This window comes from Astatotilapia calliptera, chromosome 23 (assembly GCF_964374335.1).
Source record: "Astatotilapia calliptera chromosome 23, fAstCal68.1, whole genome shotgun sequence".
Lineage (NCBI taxonomy): Eukaryota > Metazoa > Chordata > Actinopteri > Cichliformes > Cichlidae > Astatotilapia > Astatotilapia calliptera.
The window spans coordinates 28,994,666-29,013,047 of record NC_137443.1 but is presented as its reverse complement, the minus strand read 5'-3'; the positions used below and the strand labels follow the sequence as shown (position 1 = coordinate 29,013,047).

General features: G+C 41.0%; 1 protein-coding gene and 1 long non-coding RNA gene across 2 annotated transcripts; one reads left to right on the top strand and one right to left on the bottom strand.

Annotated features, from left to right (window-relative positions):
• The first annotated feature begins 849 nt into the window (after positions 1-849).
• LOC145424073 (uncharacterized) lies at positions 850-1,301 on the top strand. The gene is made up of 2 exons (XR_013905026.1): positions 850-1,090; positions 1,134-1,301. It is a non-coding gene; the product is annotated as an uncharacterized LOC145424073 (long non-coding RNA).
• Positions 1,302-11,500: 10,199 nt separating this feature from the next.
• Positions 11,501-15,839, bottom strand: LOC113016322 (uncharacterized). The gene is made up of 9 exons (XM_026159065.2): positions 15,705-15,839; positions 15,258-15,423; positions 15,117-15,168; positions 14,807-14,931; positions 14,631-14,729; positions 13,829-14,013; positions 13,605-13,662; positions 12,303-12,365; positions 11,501-12,180 (listed from the first exon to the last, which is right to left on the bottom strand). Exons 2-9 carry the CDS (start codon positions 15,408-15,410, stop codon positions 11,659-11,661), a joined length of 1,257 nt encoding a protein of 418 aa, XP_026014850.2. The 5' UTR covers positions 15,411-15,423; positions 15,705-15,839; the 3' UTR covers positions 11,501-11,658.
• Between the last annotated feature and the right edge of the window lie 2,543 nt (positions 15,840-18,382).

The window sequence follows — 18,382 nt, the reverse complement described above, 5'->3', positions numbered from 1 at the left end:
TACAACATAAAACACTGATGCGCACATTTCTTGACAGGCAAGAAAAATGATTTTATGGATGTGTGTTTGTGTGCACATCCAAAAACAGCAAATCTGAGCCAGCCAGAAGTAAAGGCTGTATAAAAGGCCAGCAGCTGAAGCAGACAGTGCAAACAATTCCCAGAATTCCTCTGAGGAGCAGAATAAACTGACCCTGGCCTTCTTCTGCCACACAGGCTGAGACACTGACGCCTCGGCGTTGTTGGGTCTAGCCTGTTATTACCGAGCATGGAGATGTGCCTGAATTTACTCACAGTCTTGCATTAACTTGTCAGTCTTTCACTTTTAGGTGGTGCAGACAGAGCATGTGCAGGGTTTTTTTTCTCCTCTACATGCTGTGAGTTTCTACTCCTTATAGTAGAGTCAATTCACAGATACTTCACCCTGAGACATAATTAAAGGCTGAAGTAAATCTGCACAGCTGGCGGTACATGCACACTGTTAACCCCGGAGCATCAATTTTTGCTGTTTTACTCACAAGGTGCTTTTTGGTTTTTGTGCCACGACACACCAGCTTAAAGTGAAAAGGATTCGACATTCCTACCTCAACAAATAGGGTACTGTTGTGAAAGAGTGTGCTTTAAGTAGTCATTTGTAACCAGAACTAGTACATACAATTTCTCTCAATACTAAAATTTCAAAACTAGGGGCACCGGTGTAGTTCCCTGGATTTAATAGGCCATTGACTTTTGAATCTGCCCCAGGCCATTCACTACACCTCTACCCCCTCCTCTCTCATGCTAAAATGGTTTATTTTATTATCTTTACCCATACAGTTGGAACAGAATTGGCTGAACTGAATGAAATCATTGAAAACAATGAAAGCCAAGGTCAAATGGTTAGCCAGCCTAAGTACTCGTGTGTCCCCCAAGGCATAGTATATTGTTGTCAAGTTTGAAGACAATCCTGCCCTGGTTCTCGGCTTATAGGCTCCAGTCCCTCTGAGACCCTAATAAGGACAAGCAGAAGAGCATGAAAGCTGCACTACTGTACTGGGTATTGAGAAGTGTTTGAGCAAGTTGTTACTCATAGGGTTGCTCTGATTGTTGGGGTTCACTATATTATTGTAGGGTATTTACTTTACAATAATACAGAGAAAGGTACCTTAAATCACCTTGAGGTGAACTGAACTTGTATTGCTATTGGTAGCAACTACATCTGGAATTGTGATAGCCTAGTTTTAGTGCAACCTATGAACTTTTCCTAAACTAACTTAAACTCTTTCAGTGCCCAAACCTAAAAAAAGAACAAAACAAAAACAATCCAAACTAAAATGGTAAATGGCCTGTATTTATATAGCGCTTTACTAGTCCCTAAGGACCCCAAAGCACTTTACATATCCAGTCATTCACACACTGGTGATGGCAAGCTACATTGTAGCCACAGCTGCCCTGGGGCGCACTGACAGAGGTGAGGCTGCCGGACACTGGCGCCACCGGGACCTCTGACCACCACCAGTAGGCAACGGGTGAAGTGTCTTGCCCAAGGACACAACGACCGAGACTGTCCAAGCCGGGGCTCGAACCGGCAACCTTCCGATTACAAGGCGAACGCCCAACTCTTGAGCCACAATCACCCTAGAAACTAGAACTGAGACATACCATAACTCCTCTGTGTTGCGTGCAGTGATTATGTTTTCTTTTAGGCCCACCTGGAACTGACAGACACAGACAATAGGCTCTGTGGTGAATAAAATATGATGATCTGCTCATCAAGAAAATATCATCCTCAAGTGATGTGACTTAAATGATCTTCAAAGTGTTACCACCATTGAAATCCTGTCACTGTGATGTTGGATGCTTGCAACAATGTCTGTGGTCTCATTTAGCTTCTGCCTACTGAAAAAAACCTTCCCTGTGGAAGATGTAATTGCTTCAGAATTCACAATTAGGGTATTTAATCGCGTATTTCATCTTTTTAATGGAATGTGTAAATGCATATAATTCAATTAGTTTCTATTTTTTAAAGTTACAAGGCTTATGGTCAAATTTCAGCCAATAAATCATTGAGTTAGCCATGAAGACCTTGGTGCATGGAAGCCTAATTTTAATGACTTGCAAACATGACCCGAGTCTACGTTTAATCAGAATCTATTCAAAACCTTTCAAGCAATAATGTTAACAGATAAATGACACGCACGAAAGCAAACGTTCTATATTAACTGTTGCTTGCCTATTGTGCAAGCAGTTGGAACAAGATTTTGCTACTAACCCTAAAGCAACTATGACTAAACACTATTATTTGTGTTGTAACTGATTTTCCAGTTTTTACATTTTGTCACTAACAGGGTGCTATATTTCAACAAGACGTCACTAGTTGAGGGGCTGTGTTCATCTGCTGTGTAGTACTGATGCTGTCATTTAACTATCACAATGGACAACTAATGTCCTTTACATACATAAAGACATGTATCAACAAAGGATACGGTGACATTCAAGTTCCACTTATCCAGTGAAATGACTTCCAGACAAAGCTTCAGCTGACGTCGACCATCACTTGAACACTTTATTAACTTCACTAGGGCCCACACCTCAGCACATCAGTGTTTTAATAATAATTTCGACTGACCTTAGAGATGCGACTGGAGAAAGTGTGAGAGAGTTTAAACAGAGACAGAATAATAATAAGAACATGGCCAGGCCAGAAAAGGAAAATGAATGGCAAAGAAGGCTACTGTTGGTGCTAGCAGAGGGTCTGTGCCTTCTCAGCAGCTCGGCTCTGTCTGGACCCTGTTTGTCCAGCTTTGGCAGACTCTCTTTTCATGTGCCAGGAGAACAAGTTTTTATTGGCTCACGTGCAGAGAGCATGCACACACAAAGTACTGACTGAGAAGTTATTGAAGCCATGATAGAGGCTCGCTGAAGTCTACAGATATTTAATCCAAAGAGCAGCAAGTTCGTCTACCTGCCTTAGCACCTTGAGCCACTGCTTCCTTAGTATATACGCACACATATATATTATCTCAAGATAAAGCACAACTTGTTAGTCGGAACATGGAAAGCTATCCAACACTTATTTTGGGACCCCTTCCTGACCCCCACTGTAGGAACCACAGTTATAAACACAAAAGGGTATTGCACAACATATACTTGCTGAAATGTTCAAAAACCTGTATCTGCATATCAGGTTAAAATGGATTCTAAAGCTGCTCCATGCATGGTGAGCTGATTAAAGTTCAGCAAAATTCAGCAGGCAGAGAGACTAACTGGGTGCAGGTGTGTGTGTGGAAGCAGTCTGGCTACTGGCATTTATAGCATTTCTGACATGAACTTTTCAAAAAGAGCTTGCTGGCCAACTGTGGACATGTTAATATCGCTCATGAGACGACCAAAAAGTTATGTTTACAGATATGCTTTAGCTGATGTGTCATTTGCCAGATATGTTCAGTTAGTGAGAAACTGCTGAATGTAGCATCACAACCAGCAGGGATTAGATCAGATTCCAGGAGCACAAATACTGGTTGCCATCATAAATCTTATTTAGATAGCTCCCTAGTCTATACATTGCATAGTATCTACAAACACTGCACCATTACATCTGCATGATTCTGCATTTTGCTCTACATTCTCAAGGGTTTGCACTATGTTATAAAGAACCTTTGACGGAGCTGTGATATTGCCTTACCTTAAAATGTATTTAAGAGTAAGAAGACAAGTTCTGTTTCAAAGTTGTCATTCTTAGCATTTAACACCATACTTGTCTTTATACGTTTTTTAAGGGTCAAATGAATAAGGACACAGTTATATTTAGGGATGGGTATCGTTTAGGTTTTATCCGATACCGGTGCCAAATCGGTACTTTTGAAACGGTGCCGGTGCTCAAACGGTGCTCGAACCGGTGCTCGAACCGGTGCTTAAAGAATGGAGAACACAAAATTGGTCCAAAAACCTCTCATGTTCAGCTGTTTTTTGTAAAAATATAACAATGTTAGCCTTTTCTGCAGCTATGGGGCATATATGGTATCACTCTTGGCTGGAAGCAGTGCTTAAACAATGGAAAAAACACAAACTTTGTCCTAAACCTCTCATGTTTAAGTGTTTTCCACTTTTTCTTTGGTCTTTTTAGCCTTTTTGGCCAGGGTGAAGGGAGTATCTGCCATCAAACAAGAAGACAGCTGCATGTAGCTATGATGATGTTTGCTAGTTCACTTTACATGCATTAATGTAATAATGTGGTTAGCCTACTCAACGTAAATTACACACAAACAACATTAAGCTACTCACGCAGAGAAGAACGGCTGCTGCTGCATCATCATCCGTCATCATTTCTGCTACACTGGCACGGCTAGGGGCCAGGACTCTCCTCTTCGTGTTTTTGGGGGATGTTGCATAACAGGCAACCCACCCGCAGTAGATGCGCTCGGTGTGAGGTCTCACAGCAAGCTATCAAATACGGCGCATTTCTCAGCTTTTAAAAAAAACGCTATGCGTCGCCAGGTGTTTCATCGGATTTGAGGAGTTACCTCCTTTGACAGTATCACAGTATCAGCTTAAAGCACTTGTTGCAGGCTGCTGAGTTTGCATATTTTGCTGTGAAGTACAGCCAGACTTTTGACCGCTTCGCCTTGGACATTTTTAATCTGTAGCTCTGCTCTAAAAGAACGTACGTATCTGGCCCGCCTACTATCCTCAGAAACGTAAAATGATTGGCTAGAAGTGTATCACAGCTCAGGAAAAAAAAGCACCGAAATAAAGCACCGAAATGTGCGCTGCTTTTCGGTCTGGTTACTACCGTGTCAGAACCGGTACCCATCCCTAGTTATATTAGAGACCTAGAGATCAGTCCATAACTACAATGCCAATTCATAACAACAGTTGCCTCAAGGCACTTTGGTAAAGACCCTAAACTAATACAGAGAAAAACCAACAGTCAAATGATTCCCTATGAGCAAGCACTTGACAACTGTGGGAAAGAAGGCAAACGAACTCAACAACTTCTTCAACAGGTTTGACCAGCCCACAACCCCCCCACCCTCACCCTCACCTTTACTACAGAGTCCTCTCCCCACTCTTCTACCTCCCTCGCTTCCCCCCCTTCCTGACACTATGACACCCCCCTCCTCCAATCCCTCTCTCAGCAGCAAGACATCTCCCCCCCCCCTCCCCCCCTTCCCAAACATCTCCCAGTGTCACAGTGGATCAGGTCAGGAGACAACTGAGGAAGCTTCGCCCCAGAAAGGCAGCAGGCCCAGACAAGGTGTGTCCTAGGGTGCTAAAGGCATGTGCTGCTGAACTTGGGGAGCCGCTACAACGAGTCTTCAATCTCAGTCTGCGACTGGGGAGAGTGCCCGCCCTATGGAAGACATCCTGCATCGTCCCGGTCCCCAAAAGGAACCGGCCCAATGAGCTGAATGACTTCCGACACTGACGTCACATCTTATGAAGACTCTAGAGTGGCTCTTCCTCAACCTCCTCCGACCACATTATGACGACATTATGAACAATGCTGGGCATCCTCTGCACACGGCCATTAACAACCAGAAGAGTCTGTTCAGTGACAGGTTGCTTCTCCCCAAGACAAGAACTAACAGACTTAAAAACTCCTTTGTCCCACACGCCATCAAACTGTTTAACTCCTCTCTGGAGGGGAGAGGGAGGGGAAACAGGTGGACAAAGGAGGGGGGAACAACTAAGCTGTAGTGCCTCTTCACCTCACTGTGCAATACCTTTGTGCAATACTTTTGTTAATAGTCAACGGTGCAATAGACTCCATACTTGAAATGTGCAATTCACTTGTATTTTTATTTTTATTCCTATTTATTCTATTTATCCCCTTCGTATATTTTATTTATATATGTCTCTGTATTTATATATGTGTGTGTGTGTGTGTGTGTGTGTGTGTGTGTGTGTGTATATATATATATAATATTCTGTAACTGTAACTTCTGTCCGTGCTGTGCTTTTGGAAACCGAATTTCTCAGAGGAACCCACCCGAGGGATTAATAAAGTTTTATCTTATCTTATCTTATCTTAAGAAAAGCTCCCTTTGTACAGGAAGAAATCTCTGGCAGAAACAGGCTCAGAGTGGAGCAGCCATCTGCTGCAACTGGTTCCATGACTGCAAACACCTTTTACTTTAAAAACATCACACTTTTGAAGTGTTTCTACCAGTGGGCTAGCAGTTAGTAATGTAGTGTAGTTTGCACGGAAGACGATGACTTATCTTCAAACATTAACTACTTGCTTGAGTGGTAGGAATACTTGAGAAAGTGATAGGTAAACCAGGAATGCAGGTTGATTGAAAGTCAAAGTTGGGCCTCAGCACTACAGCTAACAGATTTAAAAAGGAGCAACTTTTATTTTGAAGGTGAATGGTCTCCTTTTCCGCTTTGGACTTGTTACGACTGTTGTCGTAATTTTGTGTAATATGTCAATCTGAGTGTGCAGGTGCCTCTCCGTGATTGTTCAATCCAGGGGACGGATCATAAGGATTGGCTAATGGCCAGGAGACACATAAGTATCTGGTGCTGCATGGTGTGACTTCCAGTTGTTTCGGACTCTTTAGTTTTCTCTTATATATTATGAAAACTAATATCCTACTTCTGTTAAAAATACTTCCTTTAATGCCATGTGACAAACTAATACAGTTCTTGTCTTCTCAGCCTCGTTCTGGAGATCAGTACAGTGTTCCTGCTGCGGGTGGAGATATGTTATGGGTAGATGATTGATGGACAAAAGTATTTAGGGCCTTTAGAAAGTTCTCCTCAGTGTCCACAGAGCTGCCTGTGCATTTGCAAGCATTGTCCAAATATTTAGTCTAATGAATTGTTATTTTTCATTTTGGATTCTGAACACCTACAAGGCGACACCCTTCCTTCCTGTCTTTTCCTTTCCACGCAACGAGCAAAATAACTTCAGCTCTTCTGCATATCAGCTCCCACAGATTGCTCAGATTTACATGTAGTTATAGGTTTCTACTTTTACCAAAGTTCTTTTATACACAAAGATGACGTGGTTGAGATTCTTTGCACTAATGATTAAACGAAAGCTTTGTGGTAATCTTAGACATTTCCAAACCCACGTTAAATGGGCACATCCTCTTGTGAAGTGCTCTCTCTCACAGTTTGGGATTTCAGTGCAACTGGCGCAAGACTGAAGCCGCAGGATTCACACTTTGCTTCCCCAGAGATTTGGATACAAATATGTCTTCCTGCCTTGCCAGACTTGGCAAGACCACTCGTACATGTGTCACAGGCCTCACCTCCTCTGGTCTCAGGCATCGTTCTCACCAATATATTTTTACAGTGGTTTTTTTTTTTTTTGGCAGGGGAGAGGGGTCCATCCTGCCTTGGTGTCCAAACTAAACAGAGAAGCATTCGGGATTGCAAAGAGGAATCTAAATAATTTTGTCACACCAAAGATAGTCTAGACACTCGACACTAGTTAGCTCTCTATTGCCTTGATCACACATCATCCAGTTTTGACAGCATCTTCTAATAAAGGATCATTACCCTCATCTATACATGTGCGTAAACTCAGAAACAGTAATGGCAAAAAAGGGCCAGTATGTGGCGAAAGCAAATAACATGTAGATAGTGTCATGCTTTTAAAAATATACCCAGGATTAGTATTCACTTCTGAGTTCTTACTCACTGTAAACAACAAACATTAATTGGACTCCATTTAGCTTTTAGCTAGTCCTGGTAAAAAAAAATGTACAACTTCTTTCAAAAGTAATGTTTTACATATTAGGATATAATAAAAAATATCTAATCCTTATCAGATCTTAAAATTATCGGTTGAAAAACAACACGTGGCATAATACAGTATATAATACATAATGCAGTATTAGTATTTATTCTGTAGAAATTGCAAAGCAGGGTGTGAAAAACTAAGTACATGACCTTATAAAATCACCTCGATCATCAGTAACTTGAAGCAGTTAATATCTGTATGACTTAATCATTCTCTCACATTATTGTGTAGGAATGCTGAGGTCTGGACTTGGACTGGACCAATACAACACCTTGATTGTTTTCTTTTTTGCTATTTTGTAGATTTGCTGCTGTGCTTGTGATCATAGTGGCGACCGTGGTTCAGGGGATTGGGAAGCTCATCTTGTAACCGGAAGGTTGAGGTTATATTCATCTTTTAAACTGTCCTGATAGGTGTATCTGATATCACTGTGTTGTTGTTGTTCCTGCATCATAAAAACATTGGTCTAGGATTAATATTGCAATTGACCAATCACATTCTGGTGATGCCATAGCTTTGAAATGTGGTAGAAAAAAAAATTGCCTTTGTTTATATAAAACTCACTTGTAACTTCCATATCAAATGTTTTCTTCTTCTTCTTTTTTTTTTAAAATTTACACAGTATAACAGATATATTATCAAGTTAGGTTAGCTGTTATCCAGATTTAGGTCACTCATGTTGGTTGCTTTGGCTAATGCTAACTAAATACACAGATAACATGACTGGCTGATGTTGATCCTGGACTAAAATCGTTATGATGATGTAGGAATATCCCCAACACTGGGATATCAGTTTATCAGATCCTGACATGTAAAACCTCAGAATTTAAAGACAGTGTCCTTTCTTTTTACTATGTCTGTAATGTTGCTACCCGAAATAAAAGCTAGACGGCTAAACCTAGTTTTCAAAAGTTGTCATTGTGGTATCTAATTGTGTTTTGACACAGGTTTTTGGTTTTGTTGTCCTTATGGGAAGTTTGTATTGGAGTGTTAAGGAGGTGGTTTGCTGTAATAATTGACCAGTGGCCTTAAATCGTGAGCTACTGTTAACCAGTGTTGCTCACTGTTGATGATGGAAGCCAACCCAGTATCACAGCAAAGCACGTAATAGACCTGCTGGCTTATTATGTGGATGAGCCACGCTTTACCTCTCCTTAGGAGTGAAATGGACACACCTGGTTAAGTTGTATTACTTTGCTGTAATATCGGGTTGTAGAAGTAGAAGAGAGTCACTGATATTTGTGCTGAGAGAGTCAGGAAGGGTCTTCTTTATTAATTACAGTACATTCACACATTTGCAAAATTCACCCAACACACATTTAAATAAAAGTCTATCTTAAGAATTTTAAACAAAGTACTTCTTACCAATGCTTTCTTTGCCCATCTAATAGTCCCAAAACATAATTATTAAAAAACAAGGAGAAATTTAACATAGATATTTACAGAAGTGCAGGTATGAGAGTCAAAAAAATAAGAGACTTCTATTCCTGCAAGGCACTGGCTTGTAGATAGCACTGCCCTCTACTGGAGGCTAATAGCAAATTCATCCATTTAAAACTATTATTGACAGTCTGCTCCTAATGCAAAAAGATGACTGAAATAAATGGAAAATAATTGTGCTAGTTTTGTAACACCTTTTGGTCATTATGATGCACTTCAAAGCATTAAACTGAAAAACAAAAATCAAAAACCATACTGTGAGGTTGTAGCACCAGTGCTGCATATTTTGTAAATAGAGGTCATTTCATAAGTGCCTAAATACAGAGGGAAGTTTATCCAGCCGCAAGGCAAAACACATGAGCAATTTGTATGCAATGCATGACCCACAGCGCCCGAGGCCAGGATCCTGACTGTCTGCTTGGTCTCCGTCCGTAAACAAGATCTGATTTCTAAAATTGACGTATTTGAGGTAACATTCCCATGCCTTAATTCTTAAAAGCAGTTCAGGGTTCCAGGTTTGGCAAACACATGCAAGCAACACAGAGGAACATGAGCAGGAACGTTTAAAAAAAAAAAAAAAAAGTTAAAATGTCCACAGTAAAAACTAAACCCATTTTAGAGAAAACTCTTGCTCACAACATACTGGAGGAGGATGAATTTATTGATATTAGAGTATTAAATTTAATAGCAGGATATGGAGCCTTTCTTCCCACCCTATACTTGTATTACTTTGGTCTTGGCTGGGTCGCTGCTATTGACCTCTGGATGAAAATTTCACCAGTTGTGCTTGTGTAAGTTTGAGTGTGTATGGATAGCCGTTAGAACGAAAAGAAAAAGAAAAAAAAAAAGGGGGGGGGGGGGGGGGAAATCCCTCATCACGTTCTGAGGATTACAGTCAGACTGAAAGCAAGCCTCCCAGACAGCTGGGAAAGACAAGGATCAAGACCCAAGGTGGAAAAATAACAAGTCTAGTTGGTCAGATAGATGTTACTTCGGCTGTTAAGACCGCAGCAGTTCATGAAGCGGATCGTGGCAAAGGAGTGAAAGCCAACTGTCAGATCAAACTTTATTTGTAACTCAAGAAGGTGCCATGAAACATTCCTACTGTCAGCACATTTTCCCATGTTAGCGCAGGGTGTTTTTCTTCCATCCTAATGCAAGATTAACGATGGCAGCCTGCATCCAAATTGAAGTTTAGCCTCCTAAGAGTTATTAGAGAGGAAATTACAGTGAATCCCCAGTGCTTGTGACCAATTTCCAACTGTGACAGTGGAAGAGAGATGAGGTGTGATAAAACATCAGCCCACACCTACAAAAAGGGCTACAGAAACCTCTCATTCAAAATATTTGCTACATTAACATGTGCCGATCAGTCCATCTAGGTTTACAGCTCAGTTCTCCCTTCGAGGTTAAACGGTCCGTAAAAATTGCACGGGCATATTCAATTCAGTTATTAAAACAACAAATTAAACATCACTTATAATTTGGTTTGTCATGAGGGTTCGGGCTTCAGGCCCCAGTGCTGGCAAGCATTCACTCTCCTAAAGGTGTTTGAGGGAACATGGAAACCACAAGTCAGCTTTAATGCTCCTGCTCTGCAGCCGACCAGCCTTTAACCTCCCTGAGACTGTTACATTTGACAAATCTCTCAACATTAACTCTCAGGCCAGCGGTTTTCTCGTAAGAACAATTCATTTCATGTTTTTCCTTTTTTTGTAATTTTACATACACATTTAGGGGGAAACAACTTCATTTCACCCTGCACTGATTAACACTCAGAAATAGTCCAGCTTGTAATCCAGCCATGGGGCATCCACAGTTCAATTAAATTCAATGTAGTTTTATTTATATAGCACCAAATCAACAACAACAACTGTCTCAAGGCACTTCTTATGGTAAAAACACTACAATTTAAAAAAAACAAAACAAAAAACCCAACAGTGATATGAACCCCTATAAGCAACTTCTTTGGTGACCGTGGGAAGGGAAAAACTCCCTTTTAACAGGAAGAAGCCTCTAGCAGAACCAGGGTTTAGGGAGGGGCCGTCTGCTGCGACGGGAGGAAGGAAGACAGGACAAAGACATGCTCTGGAAGAGATCCGGAGTTTAATAATAACTAAATGCAGAGACACACACACACACACACACACGAGCAAATGTAGCCCTTAATGCTAGTCCCAAACCTGGATAATGGATGGCGTGGGTTTCATTGCGAAGGTCCATATGGGTTGGTCAGCAGCTTAGTTAACAACAACTGCTTCCAGTGCTGAAGCCTGTACTATTAAGCGAGAGAGGCCGCTGAATTATTAGAGGAAAAACACAAGTCTACCTTTGAGAAAGTTCCACTTTATTTTTTATAGGAAAAAAGCAAATTTATGATTAAAATGACAAACTGATAAAACAATACATTTTTGAACTTTGAAATAAAAGTGTTTGTAATTAGGTTATAATGATAATTTGATAAGGCTAAAAATGTGCACCTCCTCACTTCTTGCTGGCGATCCTCTTGGATCGTCTCAGACCTTCGTTTTGTGCCTCCTCTCCAGCATTATCTGCAGTGGTGGCAGCAGCTCTCCTGCCACGAGAGGGCACCTCAGGTTCTCCAGTTTTCACTTTACTTTGACTTTTCTGTTGGGAAACTGTGGTCTGAGCAGTTCCAGCAGGCTTTCTTCGTCCTCTCACAGGTTGTACTGACTCTCGGGAATTTAAGTCCTGCCCTTCAGCTTCCTCATTTTCCCCTCTGCTTGCTTTAACCTTCTTTTTCTGTTGCTCTCCTGGAGCTCCAGACCGGGTTGGCTCTTCGGCTGAGGTTTTCAGAGTGTCCCTGTTTCTACTCCTTGTTGATTTACTTGTGTTTTTTGCGTCTTGCAACATTTCAGTAGATTTAACAGCTTTCTTTTGTCTCTTTCTTGGCAGCTTCATTTGGCTTTTAATGGCATCTAAATCTTCTTTGATTTCTGGTGCTTCCGTGATGTTCACCTGCATTTCCAGAGACGTGCAGGCCTCCTTTGAAACCACATAAATGGAAAAATAGTAAGCCTTTTGTTAATGTGTGGATACAGGCACCAAACGTCAAGTTTAAAAAGATAAATGAAGTGGTGTAAGATGAGACTAAATCGGGTCCTCACCTCTCGCTGTGCAAGTTCAGCTTTCAAATCAGACAACTGCCTCATCAAACCTTGTATCCTCAGCTGAAACGGATACAAATAGTCAATAAATGTAGACTTTCAGGCTGGAGCCTCTCTTTTATGGCAGTCAAAAAACGGCCAAATTAACCCCCAACAGCTCAGTTCTATTTCTGTTTTTCTGACAGACTGCCATCTTCTTTACTGCTCTTGAATTTAACTACCACCAAGAAGTTGACTTCATGAAGGACTGAGTGACAGCCCCCTGCTGACTATTCAAAAATTGGAGGGGAGCAAACCAAAACAAAAAACCAGTCAATAGAAAACACTATTTTCCATTACAAGTTATACATATATTGATGGCTTCCTATACGCACTGACCACTTTAATAGGGATACATTTTTCAAACACTTAAAAATACAAAATCTCTAATCAGTCAGTCACATGGAAACAACTCAGTGGATTTAGGCATGCAGACACGGTCAAGACCACCTGTTGAAGTTCAGCCTGAGAATCAGAATAAAGGGAATTTAAGTGACTTTGATTGTGGTATGGTTGTTACAGAAACCACTGATCTACTGGGATTTTTCCCAACAAAAATCATCTTTAGTATTTACAAAAAAAATGGTCTGAAAAAGAGAATATCTAGTGAGCAACAGTTCTGGGTGGAAATACCTTGCTGAGGTCAAAGATGAATGGCCAGACTACTTCAAGCTGATAGTAGGGTAACACTAACTCAAATATCTGCTTGTTACAGAAACAACCACGGTATACGGAAAAGCATGTGTGAACACACAAGATGTTGAACCTTGAAGCAGATGAGCTACAGCAGCAGAAGAGCACACTCCTGTCAGCAAAGAACAGGAAAGTGAAGCTACAATTCGCAACAGCTTACCCATATTTGACAACACTGGGTGCCACTTCCTAACAGCTAAGAAGAGGAAACTACAATTAATATTAACATCTCAAACTGGTTTCTTGAACATGGCAATGAATTCTCTGTACTCAAATGGCCTCCAAAGTCACAAGATCTCTGTTAAATGGCGCTTGTTTTTCATGTGTTCATGAGGAGATTCACATCACAGTCATGCAGCCAACAAATCTACAGGAACTGTGTGACACCATCATGTCAATATGGATCAAAATCTTGAAGGAATGTTTCCAGCACCTTCATGAATCTGCACCATAAAGAATTCAGTCTGTTCTGAAGCTGAAAGAGGTCCAACCCAGTACCAGCAAGGTGCACTTAATGATGCAGCCAGTGAGTGCATATTTTTGCAGTTTTCGGCCTCCATATTCTCTTACCTGTTTATTGGCAATTTGCCTTTCCATCTGTCCTCTCTCTTCAGCCTCCTCCTTCCTCCTGTGATGTCAAACATATGAACAGTAATGGGATTTTTTTCCCTCCCTTTCTTTCAGAAGCCAAGATGCTGACAGCATTCATCAGCGACGCAAACCATTACTGCAAAACATGAATAGACAGAGCCATAACCCTGGCCCTACATTACTGTATCCAAGGAAGACATTACTTGTTTGCCACCATCTTCTCTATTTGATACAACTCGACCCTCTTCTTATTCATGGCGTCCTGGATGTCTCTCATTTTCATCATGGATAGGAGAGATTTGGCATCCGCGTCAGTCAAGTCAGCCTGTGGGCATGCCATTCTGAGGACCACCTTTGCCCACTCAGTGACCTCTATACAAGATGGAAACTGACAAACAGAGGAGATTTATCATCAGAATACATTTAAAAAAAAAACAAAAAACAAAAAAACAACACATTTCCAGTGAAACTTCAACTGCAAACAATCTGTACATGTCTCTATTGCAAGGTTTAGTGTTTGTTTTGGTAAAGCAAAAAAACCCCCGAAAGTCTGCAGGTTCAGTAGGTTAGCGTTTGATGTTGTGGATTAAATATGCCTCTTAACCTTTGTTAAGAGCTTCCATGATTTTGAGGAATTTCCAGTGAATGTTATCTAACAGGCTGTAAATGCCAGAAGGAATCATTCAAAGGATCCATCTTTTTAAACTTCAAGTCCATACCATCGCTGCCCTTCAAGTAAAGACTTTTTTTGGTGGTGGTGGGGGATAATGCTATTTTAGGGGGGAATATAAGAAGCCGGTGAAGATGCCTGTAACACACTGAAGCTTGAACATACACAGAGTTATTACGACAATAAAAAGAGACAGATGCGCCCCAGAAGCAACTGTAGAAGTAAAGAAACATCAAAGAGTTGCTTTTAAAGGATACATTTGGAGGCTCACAGCATAGGAGGTCATGTTGCATGTGTGAAAGTCACCACGTCTATTGCATTTCAGAATAACTCACCCTCTTGAGCTCAGCCTCTGCTTTCATCTTGGAAGCACATGCCAACTCTAAGGCCACCATTTCCGTTTTTAACAGCTTCTGCACTTCTTCTAGTTTAACCTGAGGACCGCCAGAACATCCAACTGTATCAGTGCACTATAGCCGTTCATGGTGAAATGCCCATATATGAGGCCTACCTGCATTTTTTTGACAAGCTGCTCTTCTTTCATCTTTTTTAAAAATTCCAAGTCAGCAGCAGTGAGCTGGTAACCCTTCATCCCTTTCAGCATGGAGTGAGGGTCATGAGATTCTGGAAGTTCTTCTGAGCAAATAGTAATTAAGACAAAACTTTGTGACAAAAACCCAAGTGTGAAACTTTCTTTACAAAAACTAAAATCTAGATGATTTCAGTTTCTGTTCAATAAATTAGACACCTGTTAAAATCCAAATGGGAACGTTTAATATTTGTATCATTTTCAAAGGCTCTAAAACAAAACTGTTGCTCACCTGTATCTGTCTGACCTTTTTGGTTACCTTCGTCTTTATCTCTGACACCATCCTATTTATGAAAGCACAAACGTTGATGGGTCAAGTCAATGAAGTAGTCAGATTTAAAAAAACAAAAAACAACCCAAAACGTTTATGTACCTCCATGTTCTGCTCTGGTTCCTCAAGGTTGGTGAAATCCAGTTGTCTTGTTACGTTTGTTAAGGGCGGCGTCCTGGGAAGCTGCCGACCTGACGGGATGTAGTTCCCTGAACTGCAGCTCCGTCGCAGAATTTCAAAATACGTGTCAGACATGTCTGAGGATTCCCTTCAACATAACCACAAAAAGCACTGAATGTCTTGAATGATAGCAGCAAGGGCTCAGCTGACAGCTGCGACCAATTGGTGCTGCCGACACATGCTCCCTTCCTCTCTTCCGGCCTTTAGGGCAGGTAGCTCCACCCACGTGTGGCCTTTATCAGTTAGGAGCTAAACACTCTCAATCAAAACATTTAACGAGATTAAACATGCAGACATTTCTAACAACATGACAGTATTTAATTATTAACCAAATGTGTTTGTGAAATTGTTCTGAGTATTTCTAGAAACCTTTTGGCCAAGCGACCATCTGTCTGGGCCTCCTTTACTGTGGCGCTAGTTGGAATCTCCCACTTTGTTTTGACTGTTTAGACCAGGTGTGTCCAACTCACAGCCTCAAGGGCTGGTGTCCTGCAGGTTTTAGATGTCTCCTTGATCCAACACAGCTGATTTAAATGGCTAAATTGCCTCTTAAACATGTCTTAAAGTTCTCCAGAGGCCTGATGATGAACAAATCATTTAATTCAGTTGTGCTGGCCCAGGGTGATATCTAAAACCTGCAGGACACCCTTGAGGGCTGGAGTTGGACACACCTGGTTTAGACCCATAATCAGTGCTTTAAACATAGTAAATTAAAATCAAGTGTGTACAATAATCTCTCAGGTTTTGAATAAATGTGTCTGACTAGCTAGTTAGGTATAGCTATGATACTGGCTTAAATAACTGCCACATATAAAAACATACGACTACGACCCAACTCTATATGCCGGCCTCAATGGTGCTGCTTTGTAGAAGTGTGAACACCTGTGAAGGTGTTTTGTCTTTTTCTTTATCTGACAGGCCGTCTCCAGACCACTGATTTCATCCACTCCAAAAGTCTACTGATAAAAGTGACGATGGAAACGTTGCGCTGTGACAGGTCCGGCTCTGCAGAGTGGTTCTGTTCTTCTACCCTGCTGTGCTTCACTCATCCCTGCATCGTTTTCAGCTGTGGTTCAGAGATGGCTGATTTCTCCTTGTTCACCAGTGGGTGGTGACAGATTCCTTCAGATTTGAAGTGTGGGGAAGGAACGCTTTGATTTCATGTCTGCCCAGAAAAGCCATTAACATAACAGTTCTTACACTTCATTTTATTATTTCTTTTACATTGTTTATACACATGAAGAACTGAAGAAAGGCACCATTTGATTAGACAATCTTTAAAAAAGGTTTTAAAATACACATAGACAGCAGTGAACACTACATAGGTATATTCACAAAAAAGCTAATTTTATAGTCCTGGTCCTTAATAATGCTTGAATTTTCTCATTTGTGTTACTTTATATTTAAATTTTAGAATTTTTTTTTATGCTAAAAATAAAAACAGATGAAAGATGAAAATATTAAGATTTTCACTGAGACTGAGCCGGACTGACAAGATTTTTGGTTTTGGCTTTAAAATGTAAGAATAATTCTCATCTTTCAGGAAGCATTGGGATTTTTTTCTCCAGCCCAAAATCACTGGGGAGTAACAGTAATGTGATTTTCCTTTGTGCTACTATTATACACTGAATTTCCCATAACGGCTATCTTTTTGCCTCTAGCTCTCACTTAAAGTGCACTGGTAAATGGGCCTACTGCCAGGTCCACGTTCAATAAAGAGGTAAAAGGGAATTACTCCTCTCCACTATCACATACATGCTTATCAACTTTCTATTTACAATATTTTAGGTTCTTTACTTTTTCATTGCAAAGTGGCTTGAGATGACTTCTGTAAACTGCATCTCTTCTGAGTTGATTATCCAAGGCACAATGAATCAAGGAGACTGCCCAGACACTTTTGTGAATATAAAAAAAGCTTCAGTTTTCTTTCTTAAGCTGACCTTACTTACGTTGCATAACTAGGAAATGTTCAGCCCTGCTTTAACAGACAGACAGGCAGGTGTACAGACAGACAGATGGGCCGTGACACAAAATAGGCACAACCAAAACCCAGTCTATCTTTAAACTGAGCTGCCAGACCCACATGTCGAGAGGAGCTCCAAGAACTCAAAAGGAGAGGGCTGAGTCGTAAATACCTCTGTTTTTAAATGGCCCGCTCCCATAATGCCGAGCGAGAGAGGAAGGAGGATGGGGGTCAGAGAGTGTGTGTGTGTGTGTGTGTGTAGCTGTATGTGATAAACTAACTTGGCATAACCAAGTGGAAAACATTTGCTTGGTTTTACATGGCAGCTAACAAATCATGCCTCAATAAAAATCAAATTAAAAACTACTTTCCTCGTTTTCCTCATAGCGATAATTCCTCTCCGGTGTAAGTAACTGTGTCTGCTGTGTATCTGTTCTTCATCTGGCAGGAGGTGTTAAGCAGGGGGTTCAGTGCAGCTTTGCTGGTGTTAAATTGTTTTAACTGCAGTTTTTTTTATGATGAATGTAAGAATCCTGCTTGTTTATTTCTGTCTGAAACAAGGACCCACTGCTTTACAAATGTCCCCCTGGCAGACCTGTGACATGTAGCCCACCTTTAACCCTTTGACAGTCTCCAGCTTCACAGCAACCCTGAATTGGATAAGTGGAAGAAATTGGATAGATAGTTTCCAGAAATTAGTAACCAAAAACAAAGATGAGGCACACTGACATACAAATGCATGTTGTATGTAAGAATGAGCCAGTTCTTCACATTTTTCAGCACAAGCAGATTAGTTATATACAAAGTCCCCGAGATGACATTCAGACCCCCCTCTTTCTAAAAGTATACACAGCACACATTTGTAAAGTAGCTCTTTTGTTGTGTAAAAGCTCTTTAGTGCAATAGCAAATGCCCCAAAAAGGCCATTAACAGCTGCTTTGACATGTACTGTATTGAACTGCTGAGCAGACAGCTCGTAAAGGCAGTGATAAAACAGCACCCATGGTGGCCATGGATGTGGATTGGATAGAGGCAGGTGCTCCAACTTACCAAGAGACTGATGGAAAATGGGTTAGAGTCATCA